General features: G+C 42.0%; 1 protein-coding gene across 3 annotated transcripts in view; it reads left to right on the top strand.

Moving 5' to 3' along the window:
- SESTD1 (SEC14 and spectrin domain containing 1) overlaps positions 1-25,712 on the top strand; it is a 355,047-nt gene that overhangs the window by 5,468 nt on the left and 323,867 nt on the right. For all 3 annotated transcript variants that reach the window (XM_069225441.1, XM_069225439.1, XM_069225440.1), the window contains exon 2: positions 23,213-23,292. In XM_069225441.1, coding sequence (XP_069081542.1) covers positions 23,238-23,292 — 55 coding nt within the window. In that variant the 5' untranslated portion in view covers positions 23,213-23,237. The remainder of the gene's footprint in view (positions 1-23,212; positions 23,293-25,712) is intronic.

Raw genomic sequence — 25,712 nt, 5'->3', positions numbered from 1 at the left:
GTGCTCCATTTTCTTTTTGTAGCAAAGAGGAAAGATTCATTTGGAGTTAAAATGGGAAATGTTTATTTTTTCATCACCCCATTATGTGCTCCCACCCCACCCACAACTCACATGGGTTGCATGAAACTCAAAATATCACGAGAAATCTAAACATGGCAAGTGGCTCCCAAGTGTTGTGAAGATCTGTAAAACTACACTAAAGTTATTAGTAAATACATGTTTTTGCCCCTTCTCAATTCTCCATAAAACCTGAGATTACCCCACATTCTAACAGCCTGCCAAATTTCATGAAGATTTACTTAAGAGCACTAAAGCTATTACACCTGAAATCAGTTTTTCCCTGTTTTAACTATGGCACCCCTGGGTGGACCTGTAACTTTTAATACCAACAGTCGATTGAACATGCTGTGTGCCAATGACTGGAGATTCCTCAAATTAAATCAGGGTTATTCACAAATTAACAATTTTCTGCCCCTCCTTCCTTTTAAATATACCCCATTAACATATCTGCACTAAATACTAAGAGGAAGCAAAGCATTGTCCAACTTTCTTGGAAATGTATTATTAAATGGTACCAAAGCAGTAGGCAAAATAAAAAACCATCACCATTCCTGTAACGTATCCTCTTCATGCCAAGAATGGAACACTTTTCAATCGCTAGTTTCTTGAAAACTACTGAATGGATTTGCAGGAAACAAGCAAAGGCGATTCCTTAGGTAACATTCTGATTGTATGCCGAGTTTAGTGTAATTCTATTCAGCTATTTTGTCAGAGTCCTTTGGGGGGTAAAATGGGAATTGTCACTTTTGGGACACACACCCAATTTTAGATACCACTTGATAGAGCTGGACAAAAACTGCCACGAGGAACCCAATTTACATGCAGTTTGTATTAGGAAAATTTTGTACAGGTTTGTCAAATAGCATCAAAGTTACCAAGAAAACAAAAATGCCTTTCCACTGGAAACTATGTCGTAACCGTAAATAGCAAGGCATTATCGCAGCTGTGGTGTGTGTGTGTGTGTGTGTGTGTATGTGTGTGTATATATATATATATATATATATATATATATACACACACACATATGCATGAGCTGTGGCAATTATTTTTAAAAGAAGAAGCCCGGTCTCCTGCGCTTCCATTATTTTTTAAACACCTCCTGGGTGGGCCTGGGCCCAGTGAGATAATACTTTTAATTTTTGGGAGAGGGGCACTCATGACCCCCCCCAGGGCGATTTCTGCCCAAGGGACCCCATCCTCTAGGGCGCATAGTATTTTATTTATTTATTTTGTAAAAAATTTTTTAGCCTCCTCAAGCTGTTTTCAGCCATGGAGACCCAAACCCCAAATTATGTTTTAAGGGGCGGGGTCATGCCACCTTTGGCCCAGGGTTCCCATCCCCCAGTGCCGCTAAGCTAATTAAAAGGGAGGGGTGGCTCGCCACCCCCCCCCCCCACCGAGCCATGAAAGGCACTGGGGACCTCAACCTCAGGGCCTGCTCACATGTTGTATCCGGAGGAGCCCAACCCCAGGACAGCAGTTTCTCTGCCTGCACTGAAGCGGGTAGGGAATTTCAAAACTCCCGCCATGCAGGAGCAAACATAATTCTGCTCCCAAGCTGCTGGAGCTTTGAAAATGCTCCCAACCTGCTGGAGATCGGAAAATGCTACCAGGTGGTGGGACCTTTGAAAATGCTCCCAGCTGGTAAATGCTCACAGCAATTCCCCGCCCCAGTCCCAGGGAGCAGCAAAGTAGTTTGAAGACTGTCATTATGGTGATGTTATTTGTATTTCAGAGGCAACAGTGTAATATTTCCCATACCTCACTGTCCCCTGGCACACCAGAGGACTTATCCATGCGCAGATATGCACACTGTAGAAGAGCAGAATGCAGTCACTCAGTAGGTAAGCCAATAGGTCTAAAAGCTGCAATAGATGAATAGGTCCGACCCAGTGTCCCATATGCTATGCTTTGGTGGGCAGGAGCAAAATATATATATATATATATATATATATATATATATATATATATATATATATATATATATAAATTAAAGACATAAGGTCACATTATCCTTATGACAAATAGACATTTTCTCCCATAAGGATTATTGCTTGTTCAGTGCCCAACACTGTGAACAGGAGGGTATTCTAACTAACATTCTTAATTACTTTCATCCACAGTCTAGCTCTGAAAACCCTTTGCACAAAAGAAAGGGCAATACGCAATAAATCTTTGCAATAGGACATGTGAGGGACTGCAGAGATTCATTGAGTGAACTTTCTTTCCATCAGGCATTGGGCAGTCTTGATACAAATTATTTTTGTGAAGACCAGATATGTGTCCCATCAGTGCCAAACTAATGAACGCAGTTAAAAAGCAAAAATTAATTCCAAAAAGTGCAACACTAACAGTTCATCCCATCACACCCACAGCTCTTTTATTATTGAGCCCGATGTGTATATACCCTTCATTAGGCTCTGTCATATTGTGAAATTCTTAAAGCTAAATCTAGAAGCACAAAAAAGTAGAGCAATAAACCAACGTTGTATAAGGGGAAAATGAGTATAAAAGTGGTAGTGGGTGTAAAAAAACAGCATAACAAAAGCAAAAGGAAATTGAATAAGAAATTTTGCAGCCAAAGGTGTTGTTGGTTTATAGTGCACGAGCCTGGAGACACTCAACAGGAAAAGTTCATGCACAGAGATAGACAGGTCGACCACTTACAAACACAAAAACACATAGGCCCCCATCTACACTGACCTGCAGAAATAGAGGCATCAATACAAACATAGTCAACACACATACATCCCTGATGCACACTTAAAAACAAATGGAGAAAAAGGCTCATACAGGTTAGATTGCACAGACGTTTGTGTAAATGCACAAGTGAGAGCGGATTAATCAATGGAAAGGTTCAAATGATAGGTGCATGAATCAATGTGTGGAGAAGTGTGGCTGGGTACATTGATAGATAGAGGTATGTGGATACTAAAATTGATTGGTAGTATGTGAAAGAATAAATGGCAAGCGTAGATACCCCCTTAAATTCTAGGGTATGAAAGGATTGGGTATTTATGCCTTCTTGTCTGAAACGTTTTCTATAGTTCTTTCGCAGACCTGGTGCAGACAATGGAGGGGCACTTACCCAGGCAGTTGTGTCCCCTGCTCCAGACACCTGTGCATCATAAGAGAATGATGCCTACACTTTTAAAGTTGTGTGTATATAAGGCAAGAGGCAGTCAAGGGGTTAATTAACAGGTGAGTGTGCATGGATTGACTGATGAGTGTATGCAGCACATCACGCACGATACAAACTAGCTTTTTTCACTTTCTGTAATCAGAATAATACTGCCAAAAGAAATAGGACTAACTGAAATACACAGAACTCTACCCAGTCTTCCATTTTTACTGCTTTGATAATATGTCTAAATCAGTAACATTAGAAGTGACGTGCCATAAGAAGGTCACTTCTATTGCTGCAGCCAGATGCAAAGAGAGGCATAATGTGAAAAATATATTGATTGGTTTGTTAATTTCCAGCAATAAACAAAGCAGTGGTAACATAGAAAGGTATCCTATTGGTTTAAAAATTAACAATACATTTATTATTAATTTTATCCGCTTGTAAAAAGAAACCTAAAGAAACAGGGGTTCAGAAGCTCACCCTAGCGGAGGGGTATCGTTTTAGCCACAACATCCAAATATAGTAAGATAAATACTCCCACTTACTTGTAGTATTAAATGTGATCTAGATTATAATGTTTTTATGTGTTGATGGATATTTTAATCTGATCAAACAATAAATAAATACTTCCACTTCAAACCCTTTTCCTGATTTCCTCTGTGTATCTATCTATATATGAATGAGTAAATGAGTGTGTATAGATGAGCGAGTGCACAGGCTGATGATAGAGTAAGTAGATGAATAAGTGGATGAGCGAGCGAGTGAGTTCAAAATGGGCAGATTAGCAGATGCATGGATGACCAACTGAATAAATGGATAGATGACTGAATAAATGGATGGATGACTAAGGGATTGACTGTATGGAATAAACAAGTAATTTGGTAGTTTGGTGAGGGGATGATTAGCAAGAAACCAAATACGTGAGTAAGTGGATAAGGAATAAATGTGCAGGCAAGGGTATGAGTAGGTAAGTGTAGAAACCAAAGGCTGAGAGAGGGGAACAACCAAAATGAACCAAAGGATAGTAAAGTAAATGGCAGAGAGAAAGGACTATAGAAAACATTCCATGGGAGTGAGTGGAGTGGCAAAAGGCAAACACGCTTTGAATAGGTGGCAGTGCTGAAATGTGTAAAACCGAATGAGCTATTTTATCACTATGGGGAACGTGTTTCCTGGAATTGCAGGGAAGCACCAAAGTATATGGTCTTGTGAGTGATAAGAGTGGGGGAGTGTGGGAAATGATCTTTAAATTCCTCATCCTTCACCAGTATCAATCACTCTACTCTTTTTTCCATACGCACCACATATCCATGAGTACTTGTCTCCACAATGCCAACCTCAGTAGGCTCTGCCACATACCACTCTTCCTTTACAACCATTCTTCCTGTCCATAAATCTACCACTACTTGTCCTCCACTGCCAGCCTCAGTGTGGCAACCACTCTACAAGGCTATGCATTGCCTCATCTCTAGTACTGGCTCCTACTTTAATTCAATGCTGTCTCTGCTCGGACTCCTCCCCAGTCCCGCTCTTCAATTATCAGCCTTCATGCCTCATCAGATCTTCAATGTCAAATGTGCTGGTCTCCCTGAGTGCCACTTGACAAGCACAAGAGCTCGAAAAACAATCTTTATGTATCCCTGCCTCGCGGAGAACCAGTCCAGTTTGCCAGTTTGATACATTCCTCCTAATGTATTACCAGGCTGCGGGCATCAGTACCTTAATGAAGTATAATTACTCTATCTGTTGCCTCCTCCACTACTAGAGAACATGCAGCACTACTTCCCGAGTACCAGTCCCCACTAAAGGCACCATTAATCTCTTCTTGATGGTATAAGGGAAAGTGGGTGAGAAGGCATGACTGACCAGGAGTAAGAGGGATGTTGTGCTAGATTAGACAGGAGAGGAGGGCCTGAGCTAGATAGAAATGTTAAGTTGTCTCAGGTAATGCATGTGGAAGATATCCAGCCAGTAGTTTTTCATTGCATTCTGTGATTTGCTGTTTTGTATCTAATGATTTGATCCCTTAACAGCTGGGACTACTCTTCCCTCAAGGTTTTCCCAAATGAACTAACTGCTGAGATAAAGAAATATTGAAAATAAGTAGGAAAAAATGGCCATTTATGACAACGTTTTTATCTTTAACTTTTTGTCACGAAGGCCGACTTACAAAAGGAATATACCATTACTTCAACAAGCCCCTTCTGGTTACGGGGATGTATAGGGTTTGTAGGTTCTCCAAGAACCCTAGGCACCCAGAACCTACAACTGAGCTGCACAGTACAACTATTTTTCATTGTATACCGAGTAAAAAAACTATTCATGTGGTGAAATTTGTAAAGTGAAAAATCAAGGAAACCTATGTATATCTGAAATGGGCACAAAATATGGAATTCAGGACGAGTGGTTATTAGTACATCTCTGGATTTGTGGGTATCCATACTAGCGTGTGCGGCAAAGGGCATTTTTCAAAATGTCTTCTTTCTTAGACACTGGCTTACTGGCTGGAATGCACAGATGCAGCGAAATCCAATTGGTCATAACAAGTGCTCTGCTGTTTTATGTTCCCACATATCTTCCAATAAAAATGATAACTCACTTGTATGGGTAGGCCTAGTGCCTACAACAAGTAACGAGCCAAAATGCAATAAGGACATACCACATTTTTCCACTGAAAATGCACTCTTTTTTTTCTCCCAATATGGGTAGCTGGGGATATTGGGCCCTAGCTCAGACAGCACCGAGGGAAACCTATCAAACCAGTACATTGTTTGAAAACTAGACATCTGGAAAAATGCAGGGTGGGGTGACTTGCTTGGCTCGCACCAGATTTCTTTACAAGGAAATCCTTTGCAAACCTCAAACGTTGACTAAAAAAACATATTTTACTCACATTTCTGTGATGTAAAGTTTTGGAATCTGCAGGGAGCCACTAACCTCCTTCCACCCAGCATTACCCGAGTTCTCTCTATAAAAATGGTACCTCACTTGTGTGGGTAGGCCTAGTGCCAGTGACAGGAAAGGGCCAAAACGCAACATAAACACATCACATTTTTGCACTAAAAACGGACCTTGTTTTTGCAGCATGGGTAGCTGTAAGTTTTTTTGCCCATAGCTCAGCCGCCACCTAAGGAAGCCTAGCAAACGTACACATTTTCGAAAAGTAGACAACCAGGGGAGTTCAGAGGTGCATGACCTGGATAATTGTACCTAGAAGCTCCTGCAAACGTTACAGTTTGGTTTAAAAAAATAAATTTTCCTCACATTTTTTGGGCAGAAAGTTCTGGAACCTTTAGGGAGAAACAAATTTACAACCACCCTGAATTCCTGCATGTCTCTCGATAAGAACGGTACCCTTCTTGCATAGTTGGACCAAGAGACCATGACACAAAAGGCCCTAAAGTGCTACACTGAGAGAGAAACAATAATGGTAGTTGTAGTATTTGATGCTGTGGCGTGGCGTGGTGCGGTGCCACTCAGGCAAACCTACAAACCACAGACAGTTTTGAAAACTAGACCACCGGGGGATTCCAGGGTAGTGTGCTTTGCATGGATTCCATGAGGTGTTCTTATTCACTATTACCTGCAAACCACAAACTCTGCCTGAAATCATGCATTTCAAGAAAATGTTGTGGGTTCCACACAAAGCACACTACAGTGGGCGGATATATAATTTTCAGAACTGTCTGGGGCTGGTAGCTTTTTCCAGGTGGCAACCTACCCAAGCCTAAAAAGTGCAGCCATTTACTTTTGCAAGTGGGACAATAATGGGGGTTAGTCACATTCTTCTGGCCTACATGTAAAATAAAGAATCAAGGGCCATATGTACAAACACACTTTCCCATTGACACAGAATGGGAAAAACCCTTTGCTACATCTGGCCCCAAATATCCTCTCACTTGCTTTTGAGATAGGATTCTTTAGTTCACGCTTTAGGGGTGAGGGCTACGGTGGACCAAATCTACCTCATTATTTTATTTTAAAAATGTCTTCCTGCCATAGAGTGGGCTTTCTTCCTCCCCAGGGGCAAATAGAGCGCAAACCTCCTGTCTGCCCATTGGGAGCAGGGGGGGGGGGGCAAAAAGACTTGGTTTGTCCCTTTTGGGATAGAGCTATGGCCAGTGCCAGACTGCAACACTCACACCATTTTCTTTTGCCCCAAAAGGCAAAACCCCTGTCAGCTGGACTTTCTACCTCCCACCTTTGGGGGGCATATTTCGTGCAACCTCCCCAATTGGGACAAACAACCTACCTGCCCTCAAGAGGACAGGAAGACACAACTGTCCCTTCTGGGCAGGGGTATGGCTTGATGCCATGGTGAGCCACCCCTTCCTTTTGTTTCTTTAGGCTCCGTTTTGAAGTCCATGGTGTTTAGTGGACTTTCTGCCCCAACGGGGGAAAGGGGCAGATTCGGGTGAAAGCCCATATGCACCAGCCGATTTGGGATGTGCAGAAAGTCTATTGGGTGCAGAGGGACACCCCCTTCCCCCCAAAAAATGCTGCATTAATGTACTCCCTTTTGTCTATTGGTCTTTCCGGTCCTGATGGGGGCACATAGGGGGTAATCAGGCCCATCCGACCCCCGGGGGGGGGTCAGAAAGACTATCTCCACATTTAAATCAGGTGGGGGCATGACAATGCCCATGGTGGGCAGCCCCCACTCCTATATTTTTATAAAACATGTTCTCTGGTGTCTGGTGGGCATTCACGCTTCACCCCCCCAAATCCCACGAAGTTCAGATTGGGAGTAATCACCCCCACCGGGGGGCAGAATGACTGTTGCAACATTTATTTGGGGTGGAGCAATGGCCATGACCACATTAGACAGCCCGACCCCTATATTTTTTTAAAGCACATTTCTCTGGTGTCTAGTGGGCTTCCCTCTCCCCTCCCCGGGGCATATTCAGGGTAATCACCCCATCTGTCCCTCGGGGTGGGCAAAAAGACTATCACCACATTCATCTTGGGTAGGGGTCCCCACCCCTACATTTTAAAAAAAGGTTCCCTGTGTCTAGTGGACTTTCTGCCTCCCATGGGGGCAGATCGGCGGTATTCACTTCCATTTGCTGCCCCAGGGGGTGGGAGGTTTTGGGGGTGGGATTGGGAGTGTTTGGGCATTAGAAAAAATGAAATATTTAGAGGTTGGGGGAGCATAATCCTTCACCTAAGTGGCCTCTTACCCATGCGACCTAGTGGTGGATCCCTGCTTGGGGATTGCTCTCCCATGACGATCCCCAAGCAGGGAACAACTGGGCAAGGATAGGTTTGGAAAAGGAAGATTCTCTCTTTCCAAATGATACCTCTTCCAGAGCAGTCAGTGCACTGGGGGCTGGAATATGCCCCTCGAGAGCTGATGGAGTGAAAATAAAACAAACCTATCCGCATGTTTTACTTTCACTTTGCTGTAATGCAAAGCGCACCCTGCATGCTAATCATCATAACAGCAAACAAGAAATAAACACTCAAGCTGCTTGGCGAGCTCTTTCCCAGGTGCAAGAGGTAAAAATTAACCAAAGGAATCTTTGAAGTGCAGAGCAGCAAAGGAGCTTTTACATACTCCTGAGAGTCGGCGAGGGGCTGACACGCACTAGGGAGGTAGTGCGGCCTATGGCTGCATTAAACTGAATAAAGACAATACTTTAGGAACTAGAATGCCAAAGAATTGGTTGTTTCGGCCACATACATGTGGTGAGGGAGAACTAGCTATCTCTTAGTAAAGGAATAAAGGGCTAAAGAAGGAAGAGGAATGCATACGAATAATAGGAAGACAGAAGAAGAGAAAACAAAATGCAGCAGGAAAGTAACGAATGACAGATGGTTAGGAAAGGTCAGAGAAATGAAGGGATGTAATCGGATGTTGATAGCAAAGGGAGAAGCAACAGAGAAGCAGTGGTAGAGAGGCAGACAGAATCCTGGAGAGATGACAGGGCAATCTCATTTACACATTACCAAGCACGGAACAGTCGACGCCCCTCCGTCCCTTTCTTAGCACCATGTACACCTCACCTATACTACTATCCACTGAATTAATGGAGGACTAACCTTATTCAAAGACTACCCTCCTACCTACTACTGTTCTTCCATCCCACTGTTATTCTTAAGGTATACACTACCTCGTTGGTTCGCAGCATGTGGAACTGAGGACCCCTGGAGGTCCGCAAAGCCTCCTCAGGGGGTCAGTGACTGCTTAGAAAATTACATAATATTGACAGATTAATAAAGTGTATATGAGTAAAGCTGTTAAATTTACAACTGAAAGTTTTAAACCGTACCGTAAATGTCAAGGAATTTGAAATTGGAGGATAAAAATTAAATTACTTTCCTCAGATTGATTTATGTCGGCAATGCAGGTGCAGCAAACAGAATACAGTATGGATGATGTGTGGCTTCAGTTGAATTTAGGAAAGCTCTAACCTTCTTATTAAAATTACATTTTTAAATGCTTACATTTATATTTGTTTGCAAATTTTAAACATGCATTTGCAGTGCAATTGGACTCATGTTTGCTTGAGTTAGTGCTATTAGCATTGTAAATTCCTAACTGGAATTTTCTTGCCATACAAACTGAAAATAAAAAGTAAAACTGTCGACATAAGCGAGCCGATTCAAAGCGCCGCTGTGAGTGCGAAGGAGCAAAACAAATGGAAAAATAAGTTAGCTTGCATCAAAGTTATTGGCAAAAGTGCAATTATCCATGTAACAGGGTCGATGGCAAAGGCGGTAACATAACCGCCCTAAGGAGGGACAAACGTAAAGCAGTTACCAATGGAAACAAAGGATTTTTGAAAGGCAAGTCCATGAACGAGTGATAGTGATGATGTGCGGTGGGTGTGGTTAAAAGCCCAGATACATACCAACACGTCGGAAAAGCAGTGCTTGCACACTGCTATGCTCAGCCTAAAAATGTGTTATTTATGTACGTGTTTGAATGCGTGTTTCTGTGTTTTGTGTGTATTGTTTTGCAGTTCAAATCATCAACAAGGTTTAGGCTGGGGTACCCAGCTTTCAGTAATAACTCAGTAGGGGCGTTCCCGGATTCCAATAATGATTCAATGGGTGCCCCCCAGTTCCAGTAGTTATAAAGTAGGGGTCTACAGAAATCAAAAGGTTAAGAACCACTTCACTACCTCATTCATTACCATTCTATGTATGTACTATACCCGGGAGCACTAATTATACAACACTAGATATTATGTTGCAGGATTTACAAAATATGTGACAGTGTCAGGCAAATCATGAGGCATAAGGCAGCACAATCTGTAGCAGTATTATTTTGTCATTTTAACAGCTGTTAATACTGTCTGATCAAATTTGAACCCCATTACAACCCCTAAATATAGTACCAGTGTAGTGAAACGGAGGGAAGGGCTGAAAGACCTAGCAACAGAAATTTAAACATGCTCAGGGTTTGTGAATTTGATGCTGATTTGTTTACCCATACAACTACAGAGAAACTCACTCACTCAATAAAACAGCTACTGACGCAGCCAGTCACCCAACTGTACAGCCACTCACACAACCACTCACATACAAATCCAGACACACACATATCCACTCAGATGATGTGCATTACAAATACTGTCACTGATCAGTACCTCTGAAAGACTACTAATTTAACTTATTGCATACCTCAAGACGTATCTTCAACTTATGTAAACCTTTTTTACACACACAGACTGGATGATGTCATGAGTGATGTCACCAGTGATGTCACTGACCATGTTATGAGTTATGTAATATGTGAGGTCATAAGTAGTGCATTGCGGGAGCGTAAGTAATAGTTAGGACTGGTAATTCTAACAGCTGAATTTCTATAATTGTGGGAGTAAATTCAGTACCTAACTATAACATCCATGTAACCTCTCTTTTTTTTTTTATGTATTTTTTTTTTTAGTGTGTTTATAAGGTTTTCTATTCTATTTCCTAACTATAATGCCCCTGTAATCTTTGGGGTTTTTTTCTTAGTCAAATTTCTAAGATTTTTTAAAATCTATTTCCTTACTATAACGCTCCTGTAACCTTTTTTTTTTTAGTGAATTTCTAAGTTTGTTTTTTCATTCAATTTCCTAACTAAAACACCCCTGTAACCCTCGGCTTCTTCAGTGAACTCCTAAGTTTTTTAAAATTCTATTTCCTAACTATATCGTCCTTTCAACCTTAGGTATTTTAGTGAATTTGTGAGTGTGTTTTAACTCTATTTCCCAACTATAACATCTCTGTAACCTTTGATTTTTTTTTTTAAGTGAATTTCTAAAAAGATTTTACATTCTAGTTCTTAACTATAACATACCTTTAACCTTTGTTGTCTCTGTGAAGTTCTATGTTTTTTTTTTTAATGCACCAAGGGGGTTAACAGCAGGGCCTGGCTTGTGGCCAGGCCCTGCGGCCAAGCCTCCGCAGGCATCCAACCCTGTGCTTGCATCCAACCACACGCCGTGCACAGCCTTCGAAGAAAGAGCAAGGAGAAGGCATACAAAATTGGGGGTGTTGTCTGTGCCTGCTGCTTGACTTTCGCTTGTTCCCACTGCTTTCTCCTTGCTTTCAGCCCCATTTTGTGCGTGCCTGCCCCTTGACTGCCCCTCCTTCTCACTGCTCTCTTCTTGCACTAAGTCCCATTTAGTGCTGCCTGTTGCTTGCCTTTCTCTCATTCTCACTGCTTTCTCCTTCTTACCCCCCTCAGTTTTTTGCATGCCTGCTGCTTGCCTTTTCCCCCTTCTCATTGCTTTCTTCTAGCTCTGTCCCATTTTGTGTGTGCCTGCTGCATGCCGTTCCATCCCCACTGCTGTCTCCACACTCTAAGCCCCGTTTTGTGTGTGCCTGCCAGTTGCCTTTCCTTCCTTCTCGCTGCTTTCTCCTCACTCTTAGCCCAGTTTTGTGCATACGTGCTGCTTGCCTTTCCCTTCTTCTCACTGTTTTCTCCTTGCTCTCAGCCCCGTTTTGTGCTGCCTGCTGCTTGCATTTCCCTCCTTTGTAGTGCTTTCTCCTCACTCTCAGCCCTGTTCTGTGGGTGCATGCAACCCCTTTTTGTGTGTGCCTGCTAGCTGCCTTTTCCTCCTTCTCACTGCTTTCTCCATGCTCTCAGCCCCATTTTGTGCTGCTTGTTGCTTGCTTATCCTTCCTTCTCACGGCTTTCTCCATGCTCTCAGACCCATTTTGTGCATGCCTGCTGCTTGCCTTTCCCTCCTTCTCACTGCTTTCTCCTCACTCTCAGCCCTGTTCTGTGGGTGCATGCAACCCCTTTTTGTGTGTGCCTGCTAGCTGCCTTTTCCTCCTTCTCACTGCTTTCTCCTTGCTTCCCACCCCCCCAGATCTTTGCTTGTCCGCTGCTTGCCCTTCCCTTCTTCTTACTGCTTTCTTCTCGCTCCTGTTTTTTGCATGCCTTCTGCTTGCCTTTTGCTCGTTCTCACTGCTTTCTCCTCACTCTCAGCCCCATTTTGCGCATGCTTGCTGCTTGCCTTTCGCTTCTTCTTACTGCTTTCTCCTCACTCTCAGCCCCATTTTGTGTGTGCTTGCTGCTTGCCTTTTGCTTCTTCTCACTACTTTCTCCTGGCTCTCAGCCCCGATTTGTGCGTTCCTGCTGCTTGCCTTTCCCTCCTCAATCCTTCTCCTCGCTCTCAGCCCTATTTTATGCTGTTTGCCTTTCTCTCCTTCTCCCTGCTTTGTCCTCACTCTCAGCCCAGTTTTGTGCTTGTCTGCAGCTTGACTGAAGCAGAGCCCCAAAATGGCTGCTAACACTTCCTGGTTGAAGTGTTGCCAGCCAATCATATCTCAGCCAGAGATTGCTGTGTTCCGCGGCTCTAGACATCTATATGTCTTTTCCCTATAATATTTTAAAAACTACTGAAACAGATTTACACCAAATAGCAAAAAGCGTGCTTTCTGGACCAAAAGCTACCTGTGTAACAAATTTGGTATAATTCTGTCCAGTGGTTCAGGATATAGTAATGTTCAAAATCCCTATTTGAATTAAAATTGGAAATTTACTTTTTATGGGCGAGCACAAAGCGCTCCGTCCATTCTGTAATCTCTCTTTGGGTTTCAAACCACGCCCATGTCACGTCAGTCACTTATATTGGTTTGTGGGCTTGCCTTTTAAAATCTGCTTGCTTTCATTTGTGAAAGGCATGCATATATCATGCTTTTTCCGGTGTTTAGCCCACCTTCACAGCACCGGTAAACTACTAAAAACATACGAGGCTCGATGTTTTCAGCCTGGGGTCCAGACTACTTTATCTGTTTATTTTATGCGCAGCGTGATTGCACTGCATTTTACATGATGCGTGCGCTGCGTTTTTTTCTTTTCTTTACAATGCTAATAGCTCTAACTTGAGCTAATGCAAGACCCGTTGTATTGAAAATGCTTGTCTTTTTTTCTCGGCCCCGCTTGACTTATTACCCTAAAACTTTCCAGACCCTTGGACACACTTTTTTTGGAAAATTTCATACAGATTCATCAAACAGCACCAAAGATATAGCCAAGTCAAAAAACACTTTTTCTAAAGAAGCTAGGTCCTAACTAGAACTACCTACTGCCAATATCCAGTAGGTAAAAAAAAAAAATAGATGTGTGTGTGTGGGTGTGTATATATATATGTATGTGTGTGTGTGTGTGTGTGTGTATATATATATATATATATATATATATATATATAAAATAAAAAAACAAAAGGTTAAAGCTTAGTAATAGTTAGGAAAACTTTTTTCCCTATACAAACCAAGTTTAAACTGCACAAAATTCTAGTTATAGTTATAACTTTCATTTACAACTTATCCACAACCTTCAAATTATTATAAGTAGCAGTGCTCATTACACACTCTTTTCAGCTCGCTAACCAGACAACACTAAGTATAACTCACCACTCTGCCATGCACTGTGTTCTAATGAAACTCCACTGTATAACACTACACTGTACGAGGCTCTCCTCCACTCTACTGCACAACACTGAAGTATATGACACATTGAAAACACTGTGTAACGAGTTGTGTTGAACAGTAGAGTAGGGTGTCATAGACTGTTGTAGAGTGTTTTAGAGCGAAGTATGATGAAATAGTGTCCTAGAGTGGGGAATTGCAAAGTCGAGTGGTGTAGAGTACAGTAGAGTAGAATGTCATATAGTGGAGTGGCCTGTCATAGAGATAAGTTGAGTGGCGTGTTGTCGAGTGTCATACAGTGTAGTACAGTGGCGTAGAGTGGAGTTGAATGGCATACAATGTAGTACAGTGTTGTAGAGTGAAGTTACATATAGTGGAGTAGAGTGTCGGACAGTGAAGCAGAGTATAGTACAGTGGCTTAGCATGGGATAAAGTGTAGTAGAATGGAGTATGGTAGAGTGGAGTAAGTCTCATAGAGTAGAGTGGTGTGTCATAGACTGTAGTAGCTTGGAGTGCAGTAGCTTGGAGTGCAGTAAAGTGGAGTGGTGTTGCATAAAGTTGAGTAAAGTGTCCTAAATTGGAATACCGTGTTGTAGAGTGTATGGGATGTCGTGCAGTATTGGAAAGTGATGTAGACTACAGTGGAGAAGAGTGGCATGCAATTTAGTTGATTTTTATGGAATGGTGTACAGTACAGTGTCGTAGAGTCGATTGGCAAGTTTTACAGAGAACAAAGGCATGGAGTGTTGTGCAGTAGAGTGGAGTACTGTGTCAGAGTGGAGTAAAGTGGGGTGCAGTGACATGCAAAGAGTTGTGTCCTATACTGTACTAGAGTATCGTAGAGTGGAGTGAAGGGGATTAAAGACAAAAGTAAAGTGTCAGAGTGGCATACAGTGTAGTAGAGTTGTAGAGTGGAGTTGCATAGAGCACAGTATTATGTGAAACAGTGAAGCTGCATAGAGTGGTTTGTAGTATGGTAGTGTAGAGTGAGGTAAAGTCTCGTACAGTAGGGTCGAGTGGAGTGGTGTGCGAAGTAAAATACAATAGAGTGTATTAGTGTCATGAAGTGGTGTGTACTGGTGTAGCATAGGTAGTAAACTCTTATACATTAAAGTGAGGTCTTGTATAGAAGAGTGGAGTGCTGTGTCCTATAGAAAAGTGTTGTATAGTGGAATGGAGTGTTGTACATTGGAGTGTACAGTCATAGAGTGGAGTATAGAGTTGAACACTGGAGTGTATGGAGGCAGAGTGGAGTAAAATGTTGTTGAGTGCCATGAAGTGTGGTAGACTTTTATAGAGTGGAGATATATAGAGTGAAAGAGAGTGGAGGGGCGTACAATGTAGTGAGGTACCGCAAAGTGGAGTAGCATACAGCAGAATACTTTACAGTGGAGTGGCATAGAGTGGAGTGGCGTAGAATGGAGTAGGGTACAATGGATTAGCATAGAGTGGTGTGGCATACATTGAAATAGCGTTGAGTCAAGGAAACTTATAAGTTGGACTGGCGTCTCGCATAGTAAAGTAGAGTGCTGTATCGTACAGTGTTGTAAACTGTCGTAGATTAGAGTATAGTATTGTACGAAACAGTGTGCAGGCATAAAGTTGACTGCAAATTTGGACCGTAGACCATACGGTGACAGAATGGAATAGAGTCTAGTAGAGTGGCATAGAGTGTAGTCGAGTTTAGTAAAGTGGAGTTATATAGAGTGGAGTGGCGTAAAGTGAAATAGAATAGAGTGGAGTGGCATACAGTGGAGTGGCGTACAGCTAAGAAGTGTAGACTAGAGTGATGTATTGTGGGGTGGGGTAGAGTGTGATAACATACAGTGGAGTGGGGTAGAGTGGAATACCTTACAATAGAGGAGCAAAGATTGAAGTTGCGTACAGTGTACTAGCTTAGAATGGAGGGGGCGTACAATAGAATAGTATACAGTGGAGTGGCTCCCAATGGACTAGCATAGAATGAAGTAGTGTGTAGTGGTGTTCATTAAAGTCGTGCAGACTGGATTCGTGTATAGTGGAGTAGCATACAGTGAAGTGGTGTAGACTGGAGTAGCGCACGCTTGAACGGGGTAGAGTATAGCAGCATACAGTGGAGTAACATACTGTAGAGTGGTGTCCAATGGAATAGCGTAGAATGGAGTAGGGTAGAGTGGAGTAGCATACAGTTAAGTGGCATACAGTGGAATAGCACAGAGTGGAGTGGCATACAGTGGAATAGCATATACTTGAGAAGTGTATAATGGAGTGGCACACAGTAGATTGGCGTACACGGAAAAGGCATAGAGTGGAGTTGTGTACTGTGCAATAGCATAGAGTGGGGTGGCATAGAGCATAGTGGTGTACAGTGGAGTGGCATAGAGTGTAATAGTGTATAGTAGAGTAGTGTACAGTGAAGTGGCGTAGAGTGTAATAGTCTATAGTAGAGTAGCGTACAGTGGAGTGGCGTGTTATGGAGTTGTATTTTTTGGAGTGCCATGCACTGGAGTGATGTAAAGTGGAGTACCGTACAATGGAGTGGCTTACAGTGGAGTGTTGTAAGGTGGAGTGGCATCCAGTAGAATGGTGTAGAGTGGAGTAGAATCCAGTGGAGTGGCGTAGAGTGTAAGTACATAGAATGTAATAGCATAGACTGTAGTCTCGTAAACTGGAGTGACAGAGTGGAGTAGCGTATAGTGGGCTGGATACAGTGGCGTGGACTACGATTATATGTGAAAGTTAGCAGCAGTGTAGATTATGGTATGTAGTGTAATGCAAATTGCATTGCCTTGCTTTTCTCAAACTTTTCCAGTTTACTCCCAGCCATATATGGTGGCCTTGTGGTGCTTTGTAAATCCGACTGAAGTATTGCGTTGCCCATGCAACACCATCTGTGATGCAAGGGAGTAATACAGATATGCCTTAGTTATGGGGCATGGTATACCCTGATAGCTTTACAGTATATTGTGGTACATGGCGATGAAAATTTGTTTTTGGAGAATAAAAAGGCAGCCATGTTATTTTTATTGCACTTTGGCTGTGTTCAGTGTTAGGGTCTTAGATGTAGGTAAGTAGTAGGGCCCTACCTATTACCATTTTATTTAAGAAGAAATAGGTAGGGAAATGTATTTATATTTTTTTAAATATATTTTTAAATAAATTTATGGCCATGTACTAGGATAATTTCACAATTTTTGGGTGAAATTCTACAAAAGTTCCACAAGTGACAGATATCACTAAGTTTGAATGCCTTATACCTTAAAAAATACTTACCCTACTTAACTGCAGTATCCAGAAAAGCATCATCTTTATACCACAATGTATAATCGTGCCAAATTTCATATAGATCCATTCAGCTATTTTTGCGCAAAGTTAAATATAAATAGTCTATAGAAAATACATTTGATGTAAAAACTCATTTTGGGACTCCTTTTTCTCTTACCAATTCATCATAACAATTTACATCATCTCAAAATGTAGAAAATGCTATAGGTCTGGAAAAGTTTGTGGTGATTCGTGAAATGGATGAAAAGTTATTAGTGGGGTAATATCCCCAAAAATCCTGTCTTTGGGCATATTAACTGTAACTACAGAGTGACAATCAGTTTTCATGTGATTTCTTTTTTTTTATCTATTGTATTTGTTAGGCATTGTGCACCTCTCCTGATTTACTTTCTGTCTTATACAAATGGCCATAAAATGCACCTGTATTCCAATCTATGTTGTCCAGCTGTCCTTGAGTGTCATCCTTTGTATGATGAGAGACGATAGCATTCTCCCGGTAAGACATTCTTTTTGTCTAAATGCTGTGTTTTGATTCTGTACAAGGCTCTGTAATGCAGAGTGCAGGATCAAATTAAGAAGAAGGTTGACCAGCCAAGTCTGTTCATTAAGAGCCACCTCTGCTGCTCCTGAGCACAACCCAGTCTTCAATCAGATTAACAGCATCTTTTGAGATGTAGGTTTGTGAGTTGTGCTTGGTGTCTGCTGTGAATACTAAGAAGTAAATCGTTTTTGTACTGGCTTACATCAGACATTTTTATGTTTTACAAAAAAACACATCTCTCTGGAAGGGCCTTGAACAGATCAGCAACCAATTCTTTATAGGCCACTGAAATAGTGTTATGCAAACAGAATACCACTTTCACTCACAGGGAGGCAGATTCTTGCCTTAGTGGTTTCAGATGCACCACAGCTGATGACTGACTGATGGTTTGTCTGTTAAAGTCACTCCACTATCCCCACTCGTCCTCCAACCTCCATTGAGTTGCAGGAACCTGCTGCATAGCTTGAAGATAGAAACTACCAGTAATGCATCAAAGAATTCTGTCATAGATAATTAATTTATTTTGATAATCATGTCCCGTGGCATTCCTCTTTTTAATGTTTGTACCTGAAAAAGATCTTTTAACTGCTGTGGGATGCTGTCATGCCTTTTTTTAACCCCCCCCCCCGACTGTGTGCGGTCCTTGACTGACTCTTGTTCTTTTCCACTACCTAACGTTCTGGTCACTTTTGTCTAAGTATTAATTTAACTTTCTCCTTTTCTTACAAAGAAAATAGGGTTAAGGTTCACTTACAGTGCGAGTAGTACTCTAATCTCTGAAATCACCTTCCTTTGCCTTCTCAAGTCTGTTCTTGCAACAGACATTATCGTCTGAACCCTAGATACCTAGAAATCTGGGAGTCTTGTTAATAACACCTTGATGAGTGGATAAACCAAAAAACATGATTCAAGAAAAATATTTTTTTGTGAAGGCATGCTCCTTGTTGATGACATTGGAGGTTTTGACATACCTCACTTATCTCTTTAATGGACTTGTCCCTAAAGAGCTACCCTGTGCTACTAGATCAGCTTTGTTCCCAGGCAGTTCACCAATTGCTGGTTCTACCTTGGGAATATTGCTTCTTTACCTCTCTACAGATAAGGTTTCATTTACATTACTCTCTGCTCCAGAATCTTTGTGATTTGCTTCCTCCAAGATGAGAATTTTATTGTAACAAAGCTTGGCCTCAGCAGCAGGTAGCTGATGTGTTTGTGATCAGGAAGCATCGTTTCTGCGAATTGTTTTGCTCCATGTGCCCATCCAAGCTTGACATCAGATGCGGCAACTGTTATTACTGTGGTTGCAACTGTGATCGCTGCTCTTGTCTCTGCTTTGGTGGCAACTGTGCTTGCTGCTGTTGCATCAGCTGTGGGTGCTGCTCTGGTGTGCCTGTTGTCCGTGCTGCGGTGCTAGATGTGGTTTCTGCTGTAGCTGTGCACCTGTGTCACAGAGAGCACCTTTGTCACTGTGCTCCTTTGTCAGAGGCAACCTTTGTGCCTAGGAAGCGCTGTTGTGCAATCCCGGATAGGCACTATCTTTTTAGTGCCTTCGCTATTGCAACAACCAATGCAAACACTGAAAGCCCTTATAGGTATTTTTAAAGTTCTGGCAGAGATCTAAAACTCTCTAGCTAGACCTAAAAAGTGCACACTAAACTAGAACCGAGGAATTAATTATTTTGGACTGTCATTATGCAAATGAAAACTCGATGACCTCTGAATGATGAAAGATTGAGTCCACCTTTTCAGTATTTACACATGTGACCTGCTACTGTCACTCAGATTTCCACTGCAAACTAATCATCCCACTGAGATGGCTTAAAGAATGCAGAAGCAAGTGGGCTGGTGAGACTGAGAGGTGGGTACTAAAGAAGATGGAAAACCTGGAAAAAGAAGTTCCGTTGCTAAATGTTAAAACAATCCTATGTGGCGAGTTTGTTTTATAATGTTTGAAAGACGTGCTGTTGTATGCGCATTACGGATCTTGAAGAGGTGGTCCTGAATATCTAGTGGAGTACATTTTTAGGTAGTTCTCTTAATCAGTGTGGCTCGGTGCGTATTTCACATTTTTATGTGAACTGCCTAATTATTTGTTAATAAAAGTAAGCAAAGTTAGTTTTCAACATTTCACAATTGAGGTCACAACTGTGTGGCAAACTCTCAGACACTCCTGCCTTTTAAGCCTTCAGCAGTGTGTAAACTGATCTTGGGAGCTCGTAGTTTATAAAATGCCACTTCCCGGAATGTAAAGCGCTAGTGTGTAAAAAGTTAGGATTGGCTTGGTGTGTCAAACATTACATGTTTGCCCCTTCCTCTTGTCGATAACTGTCACACGGCCTTGAGGCTCACCGTTATCCAGCAGCACTTTGCATGCTCACTTTTGCAGCAGACCTATATCAAAAGGGGGACAAAAACCTTGTCTTGAACCTTAGTGTGAATTTATATTTGTGTGTGCCACACTAACCTAACAGGGTAAGGCTGGGCTAGGGAAAGGTGGATGCTGAGGGCCGAAGGAGGGGAAGTAATTCTAGAGGCAATTAGGAGGGAAGTGGTTGCGAGCTTTGCATCCCAACATAGGAGAAGATGGCAAGATGGTGAGTTGAATGCGCAAGTGGAAAGCAAGAATGAGAACGAGAGAGAGAAAAAGAAAGAGAACAACAGAAATGGCCAGTGGGGCATGGCAAGTCCTAGAATCCAAAGTCATTTTGGCATTAACCGACGCCCACACGGGTCACGACCCGTGGCCGACACCAGGGAGGGGATTACTTTTTTAATTTATTTAAAAATACCCTGGGAGACACTGAAGATCTTCCGTGTCTCTCCCCACCCACCCCTTTGTGGCATCCGCTGACATCACTATCTGTTTTCTTTACCGGAGCAGGAAGCGGCCTTGTGGCCACTTCCTGCTCCAGTGGGTAAAAAAACAGCCCCAAACGGCCTTCCCGGCGTTCGAGAAGGCCTTGTTTGAAAGGGGAGGCTCTCCCCTTTCAAACAAGGCCTTCCCTAACCTTCCTCAATCACAGGGCCAGGAAACCCCCACTAGACACCAGGTTTTTCACTTGGGGGGAGGTGGGGTCGGTCCCCTCGGCAAACGCCCCCAAGGAAACCATAAAGCTGTTGCGTGTCTGTTACACAAATTACAGAAGTATGCTGGGATCCACAAAATTCCTACCAACCAGTGTTTCCCCACCTGTCCTGATAAAAACGCTACCCCTCTTGAGTGCCTGTACCTAGTGCCTGCGTCAGGAATGGATCACCCCAGGGTCAACAGTTGCCCTCATGTAAGGACTAGCATTGACCGTTGTGTGACATATTCCTGCTGCAGGCACTAGGCCTACCCACACAAGGGAGGTACCATTTTTATCGGGAGACTTGGGGGAGCGCTGGGTGGAAGGAAATTTGTGGCTCCTCTCAGATTCCAGAACTTTCTGTCACCGAAATGTGAGGAAAAAGTTTTTGGGGGGACAAATTTTGAGGTTTGCAAAGGATTCTGGGTTACAGAATCTGGTGAGAGCCCCAAAAGTCACCCCATATTGGATTCCCCTAGGTGTCTAGTTTTAAAAAATGCACACATTTGGTAGATTTCCTTAGGTGCCGGCTGAGCTAGAGGCCAAAATTCACAGATAGGCACTTAGCAAAAAACAGCATTGTTTTCTGTGGGAAAATGTGATGTGTCCATGTTGTGTTTTGGGGCATTTCCTGTCACTGGCACTAGGCCTACCCACACAAGTGAGGTACCATTGTTATTGGGAGACTTGTGGGAACAGTGGGTGGAAGAAAATCTGTGGCTCCTCTCAGATACCAGAACTTTCTGTCACTGAAATGTGGGGGGAAAGTGTTTTTTTGACCAAATTTTGAGGTTTGCAAAGGATTCTGGGTAACAGAAGCTGGTGAGAGCCCCACACGTCACCCCATCTTAGTTTCCCAAAGGTGTCTAGTTTTCAGAAATGTACAGGTTTGGTAGGTTTCCTTAGGTGCCGGCTGAACTAGAGGCCACACTTTCCAAAAAACACATCAGTTTTCAATGTAAAAGTGTGATGTGTCCATGTTGCGTTTCCTGTCGCTGGCATTAGGCCTACCTACGCAAGTGAGGTACCACTTTTATTGGGGGACTTGGTGGAACACAGAATAGCAGAACAAGTGTTATTGCTCCTTGTCTTTCTCTACATTTTTTCCTTCCAAATGTAAGACAGTGTGTGAAAAAGACGTCTATTTGAGAAATGTCCTGTAATTCACATGCTAGTATGGGCACGATTACAATTATCCTTCACACTTCGGCACCCAATTCATGAGTAGATTAGGGTTTTGGTCCTGACAAATTGCCCTAATCATTGTAGACATTGAATAGGCAAGAAATATGTTGACCTTTATCCTATTGATTACTCTGAGCCAGTTTGGATCATTGTACCTGCTTATGGCATGGCGAGTGTCATTATAATCATAACAAGGGTTCCTGTCTAGTAAATAGGATTAGGATATCCATTAGTTACTTTTAGTCTTCATGTTACACCAATGTACTCACATCACAACACAGAACACTGCACCTCACCCTTCACATCTGCAAAAAATACGAATGAACTCTGGCAATGAGCCCCCTAGTGGGGCCCGTTGGGCGTTGCAGTGCCGCTGCCCGATGATGAAGCATGACACCCTTCTGGGTGTGTGAGGGCTCTTGAGCAATCAGATCCTTCCATCAGATGGCTCAGGTTATCTCCAACCCCCTCCTTTCTTAGGAACTGCATACTCTTTCCATTTTCATATGGTTTTATATTAGCCAAAAGTTATTGAATGCCCCATTTCTAAACTCTTCGATATGGTATACTTTTCATAAACCTGATTCAATGTGGATCATTTTAATTACTGAGTATCAAATCATTGGTGATAGTTATGTAACGAAAAGGCGAGCTGCTCTGTAAATAGGGTGTTTTTTTTAATTGAGGAATATAATTTTAAATTGTGCAGAATGTGAGTCATCATGAAACCGTAAACTCTCGCTATCGTAAGTATTAACAACTTCTAATTGTGAAACGAGAAGTGTGTGTCTGCATTTCTTTAATCACAAATGTATTCATGGTTGAGCATGGCGAAAAAGGGTTGCGACTGTTTTCCAAATAAACTTTCTTCCAAAGTACGCTCCTTCTAGAATCGCGATGCTGCATTCACTTGGGTAGACTTTAATCTTGGGAATGTTAATAATAGTTTGCACCTGGCAATGGAGATTGGTTTGTTCCGCTCTCTGAAATGCAATTAATCCAAGACCTGGCTAGCATGCACCATCTGGTTTGTAAAGTGTCAACCTTTACTTTCTTATTCGTTCTCATTCGGTCTTCCTATGTCTTTTCCGCCAGAGAGGAGTAAGTGAGAAACAGCAAAATGGACGCTACAGTAATCTTGCCCATCTTGAAGAAAAAATTAGCTTACCTCTCAGGTAAGTGTTTGGTTATTTTTTCTTGCAGCACTTTGGACCGTATAATTTCCATATATTTTTCCATAGATTCAGTAAAACGTAGTAACTTTAACATGGCTTTCTCAGTTAAATTGGACTTTTACGAGTGAGAGGACGTCTAGACTGAGGCTTGCCTACAATAAACGATGTTTCCTAAGGTAAATTGTTGCAGGCAGCTGTAAAACAGGCCGGTTAGTAATTGTTGCTGAAGTATACACACTAATTTGGCGTCAGACCTCATTAAAACCATGTGTTTTGTACATTTTTCATGTATTAATGAGAGTGGATGGGTAATGATGTGGAGTTCAACAAAAAGATAATTGAAAACCTTGAACATCAAAATAATTAGAAAATACTACACTCTGCTGGGCCTTTTCTGTTCATTGATCTGATGTGATCATGTAAATAAAAATGCCATGGAAGTGAATTTCATGCAATGGAAAACAGCTCGGGGAGGGTGGGCCAAATTCATAGAATATACTCGTGCACAAACCCAAAAAAGGAGGTTAGCTTAAAATATTCCATAAATTATTTAGATGTCATTTATTAAAATAGTTTGTAGGCTAATGATCAAACGTAACTCGGTGATTGGTACCTTGGAGACTCATCATTCAACATAAAAAGAAAACAAGAAACAGAATCTTTCATGTTCTAGAAACATGAGGTTCTGCCAGGATAAATCATGTTTTGGTTAAAATGCAGCTGTTGAAGTAAACCTTTAGAGTTATGCCTGCTTTAGTTTTGATAGCTGAACCCTTACTTCATCTGGTAATGAAGAGTACTCGGTTATGGCAAGGGAAAGGGAATTGTATGGCTACCTCCCCAGCAAAATGTGCAGAAGTCTTCTTTCTGCAGTAGTGATTTTTATTGGGTATTTACTAGCAGCGAGCAATAGGAGTTCTTTATTAGAACAGTAAGCCTTTGTTGTTGTTGTTGTTTTTAATAGTAGGCATAAACCAATAGCACACTCAGTTATTCACAGAGTGTTATAAAATATCCGCTTATATCGTTGTAACTGGCAAGGAGTAAGATTTTGAGGATATCTTTCACCACAGAAGCTCCTTGATTGAAACTTTCTCCAGTCACTCTTTGGTGTTGCAGATATCTGCCTGACTGGGGCAAATGTGAGATCACGTTCTTTATCACCAAAAAGGATCCTAAATCCTATCAAACTTTTCAGATTTACGGATGACAGAGATTTTTTCTTAAATTATGTCCAATAATCTGTGTCATCAGAAATTAAAGCTAGAGGTGTATTTTCTAAGTAATTATTATGCCATAATGAAGCAACACATGATGGCTTGCTAAAATATTCCTATAGTTTCCATTTTGCAATTTAGTAGAATCAATAACCGTTGCATAGGCAAGAACAGGCCAGTAGTTCCCTTAATATGACAAAGTATATCTTTGAAGATTTCTGGCTTTTCAGTCAGTTTCATCAGATAATTGAAAAATTACCTGTTTGATCACATCACCTCCATAATCTATCTCACTGGTTATGATTTTGCTGATGTGTTGCATTATATGCTAACTGTCATACAGTATGTATGAATCTTTATTTTGGATGCATTAATGCTTCAGACCTTGTAGTTAAAATGTTATTTCTTTTTGGGCCTCCTCTTCTCACTTGCTCACGTATGGCAGACTCTCTTGTTGGTCTTGTTGTTCAAAGGCTTCAAATGAATGTGAAACATATTTATTTTTCTATTGCTTATAAACACTCCTTCCCTTTGTCATCTAAGTTCTCCCAGTGATTTTAGAAGCCATGAATTGTAGTGGTGAAGTTGTACGCTTTGATACCTGTCCCTTTCTCTAAAGTGAAGTTGGGTTTTGAGTTTCTCAAAAGTAATGAGCTCATTATAATCACATCGTAACCTGAATGTTTGCAGTCCCACACCCTTTCCCATTTAAGTCAGTGTATAATTTATTCAAAACTCAATTTTCATCTTAGAATGCAGCAAGAAGTGGCATTTTACCTTTACTGTCACTGAAATAAATTGCTGAATTGAACAGTGGCAAGAACGCAATGATGGTGGGTAAAAGTACCACCATTGCATAAAAAGCTCCCTCCTCCGTAGCCACATTGGATTGGTATGAGTAACTAGGAAATTCCAGTGGATCGGACACATCTCCAGATTCTGAATTGCTCTCTCCTCCTGCTGTGGCTATGGAGGTTGGAACTTCTTATGCAATGGTGGTGCGGAGTGCAGCGGAGGTCCTTAGCCTCGAGCTGCTCCCCAGTGGATGTCAAGACATAATGACAAAAGTGCTTCAGCCTAGGGCTTTCTCTTTTTAATTCCTTTTGCCCTTTAATGAGGCATTTACTGATGTCTTGCTGGGAACCTGGTCCAAGCCCAGCACATGGGCTCCTGTGAACAAGACAGTTGCCCAGCAACGGGTGA

Source organism: Pleurodeles waltl, chromosome 3_1 (genome assembly GCF_031143425.1).
Source record: "Pleurodeles waltl isolate 20211129_DDA chromosome 3_1, aPleWal1.hap1.20221129, whole genome shotgun sequence".
Classification (NCBI taxonomy): Eukaryota; Metazoa; Chordata; class Amphibia; order Caudata; family Salamandridae; genus Pleurodeles; species Pleurodeles waltl.
The sequence above is the reverse complement of the archived record's forward strand: the minus strand, read 5'-3'. Positions and strand labels throughout refer to the sequence as shown.